This window comes from Hermetia illucens, chromosome 2 (genome assembly GCF_905115235.1).
Source record: "Hermetia illucens chromosome 2, iHerIll2.2.curated.20191125, whole genome shotgun sequence".
NCBI classification, from domain to species: domain Eukaryota; kingdom Metazoa; phylum Arthropoda; class Insecta; order Diptera; family Stratiomyidae; genus Hermetia; species Hermetia illucens.
The window spans coordinates 157,394,565-157,396,906 of record NC_051850.1 but is presented as its reverse complement, the minus strand read 5'-3'; the positions used below and the strand labels follow the sequence as shown (position 1 = coordinate 157,396,906).

At 33.5% G+C, this 2,342-nt stretch overlaps 1 protein-coding gene across 1 annotated transcript; it reads right to left on the bottom strand.

Moving 5' to 3' along the window:
• Nucleotides 1-334: 334 nt before the first annotated feature.
• On the bottom strand, nucleotides 335-1,720 carry LOC119648599 (tigger transposable element-derived protein 6-like). Its single transcript, XM_038050369.1, has 3 exons — nucleotides 1,378-1,720; nucleotides 1,251-1,300; nucleotides 335-751 (listed from the first exon to the last, which is right to left on the bottom strand). The coding sequence occupies exons 1-3, from the start codon at nucleotides 1,718-1,720 to the stop codon at nucleotides 335-337; spliced, it is 810 nt and encodes a 269-aa protein (XP_037906297.1).
• Nucleotides 1,721-2,342: the final 622 nt, after the last annotated feature.

The window sequence follows — 2,342 nt, the reverse complement described above, 5'->3', positions numbered from 1 at the left end:
GTACCTAACGCAATTACGGAAATCCTGGTTAATTGCGTACCTGACGCAATTATGGAAATCCTCGTTAATTGCGTGTCTAACGCAATAAACAACATTTTCAATAAGGTCACTGGATTTGAAGTAAACTCACTTCTTTACTACCTGTGTTTTATTTTATTTAATGAAAAAAATTAACATAAACAAAAAGGAAAGAAATCCAATAACAAATCATTAATTTTAAACTAAAAAATTTAAAAACTCAAAGACATAAAAATTCATATTAAATAAAGGAACTCAAAAATCACAGAAATGGATATGAAGATTTAATAAAATAAAGGAGAATGCGTCAAAAATTTCATTCTGAGGCAGGAGTTTCTTTAAAATAATCAGTAATTTTCGACTGAGTAATTTTTTTCAAATAGTTTTTATAAACATATTCCTCAATGTTTTCCAGCTCCTGTATGAACTCATTTTGAGGCAATAAAAACTTTCGGACGGTTGTTAGGGAATTTAGCACATTCGAAAGACTAGGAATTTCATCAGGAATTTCATCCTCTGCATCACTATCGGAGTAGTCTTCATTATCTTCCTTTTCCAATGAAATTTCTTTAACTATCTCTTCATCTGTAAGTTGTCCACAGCACACCAAATTATCGTCACAACGGATGTAGTTGTCGAATTCATCCCCTGATAAGTCACTGATGGTTTCAGTGATATCCTCCTGCTCATTTTTTGCAGATGGTGCTGCGTCACATTCGGAAATGAATTTAGCCTGAAAATATAATACTTAGCTAATTCAAACGCACAACTTACTGAAATTATTTACCTTTTGGAAACACCTTGTTATAGACAATGGTCTGACTAACCACCAAGCATGTTTAATTATATGCAATATTTATAGATTTCGCAAATTCTCCAATAGTCTTTCCACTTTCAATAGCAGAAATCTGTTTTCGTATTATAATTTGCCTATAATACGCTTTAAAAGAGTGTATTATCCCTTGATCCAATGGTTGGATCAAGGAGGTAGTATTGGCCGGTAGATACTGAATATTAATGTTTTTCAGAATTTTTGTTGTTTTGTGAGATGCAGCATTATCCACGAACAGAATAATCTTACGGTTTTGTTTGGCCATCTCCTCGTCTATAGAGATTAGAATACTTTCCCAGATTTCCCTCGTCATCCACGCTTTTTGGTGGGGATAGTATTTAAGAGGCACAATTTTATTTTTAAAACAGCGTGGATTTTTCGGTTTACCTATGATAATTACTTTTTTATAATCACCGGTGGCATTACATATGAAAAGCAAAGTTAAACGATCTTTTGACGATTTAAATCCATTATTATGACTTTCTTTTCTGCTTAGGGTTGATACCGGTAAAGCTTTAAAAACAGACCACTCTCGTCGGCGTCAAATATATCTGATGATTTGTAACCTTCAATCAAATTCGGGAAAAGTGTGTTGATGAAATTATTTGCACTTCCCGAATCGGCAGATGCAGCTTCTCCATGAATTTTTTTCAAGGATATTCCCTCACGTTTCTGCCAGCGCCACAGCCAGCCGGTAGTGGGATTAAAATCCTTATTCAATGTCACAGCAAACTGTTTTGATTTTTCCAAAATCATATTTGTTGAAATGATTGCACCCGATGCTCTCATTTGATCAAACCAAATTGAAACAGCTCGGTCAACATCGTAACATGCACCATTTCTAATTCGCTTGCTTGACAGGTTATGCATTTTGGAGTTTTCTAAAATGTTTTTTTCATTTTGGATAATTCTATTGATCGTAGACATTGAGCATTTGTATTTGACACACACTTCCTGTTTGGTTTTTTCCTTACACTTGATTTCCTTAATGATTTGCACACAACAAAAGATGTTTTAAAGATACGGTTACGTGTCTATTAGGACTCATTCGTTTCTGAATAATGCAAAGTTTTGCACTTTAGATATTATCACCATGTGTACATTTCTTAAATGCGTACCTACTTTAGATTTTTCCGTTATTTCACAAGAAATTTAAACACTTAACTTGCTTTATGAACTTGCAGAATCTTTATAAACGCTGGAAGCTTAAGTGACACATTTGACAGAAAGAAAACAACATTTCAGTGATGCCATATACATTTGTTGGGTTTTCTGTATTACAACTAATATTCATTTAAGTCTATTACGATTTCTTCAACCAATTTTTAGCTGTGCATTTAAGCGGGAAGACATGTGGACATTTTCTTAGGGACAAAAATTTGCTCTTACCTTTAATGCAATAAAAAGGGAAAATCAATTAAAAGGGACGCAATTAACCGAGAAATATTGTAATGAAATACTCTGAAGCCGAACTCGTAAGAATGTAAATGAG

Coding starts and splice junctions, on each gene's coding strand:
- LOC119648599 (XM_038050369.1), bottom strand. CDS start 1,720: ATGCATAACCTGTCAAGCAAGCGAATTAGAAATGGTGCATGTTACGAT. Junction 1,301..1,377: donor ATTTGACGCCGACGAGAGTG/GTCTGTTTTTAA, acceptor AATCGTCAAAAG/ATCGTTTAACTTTGCTTTTC. Junction 752..1,250: donor CCACCGGTGATTATAAAAAA/GTAATTATCATA, acceptor TTATATTTTCAG/GCTAAATTCATTTCCGAATG.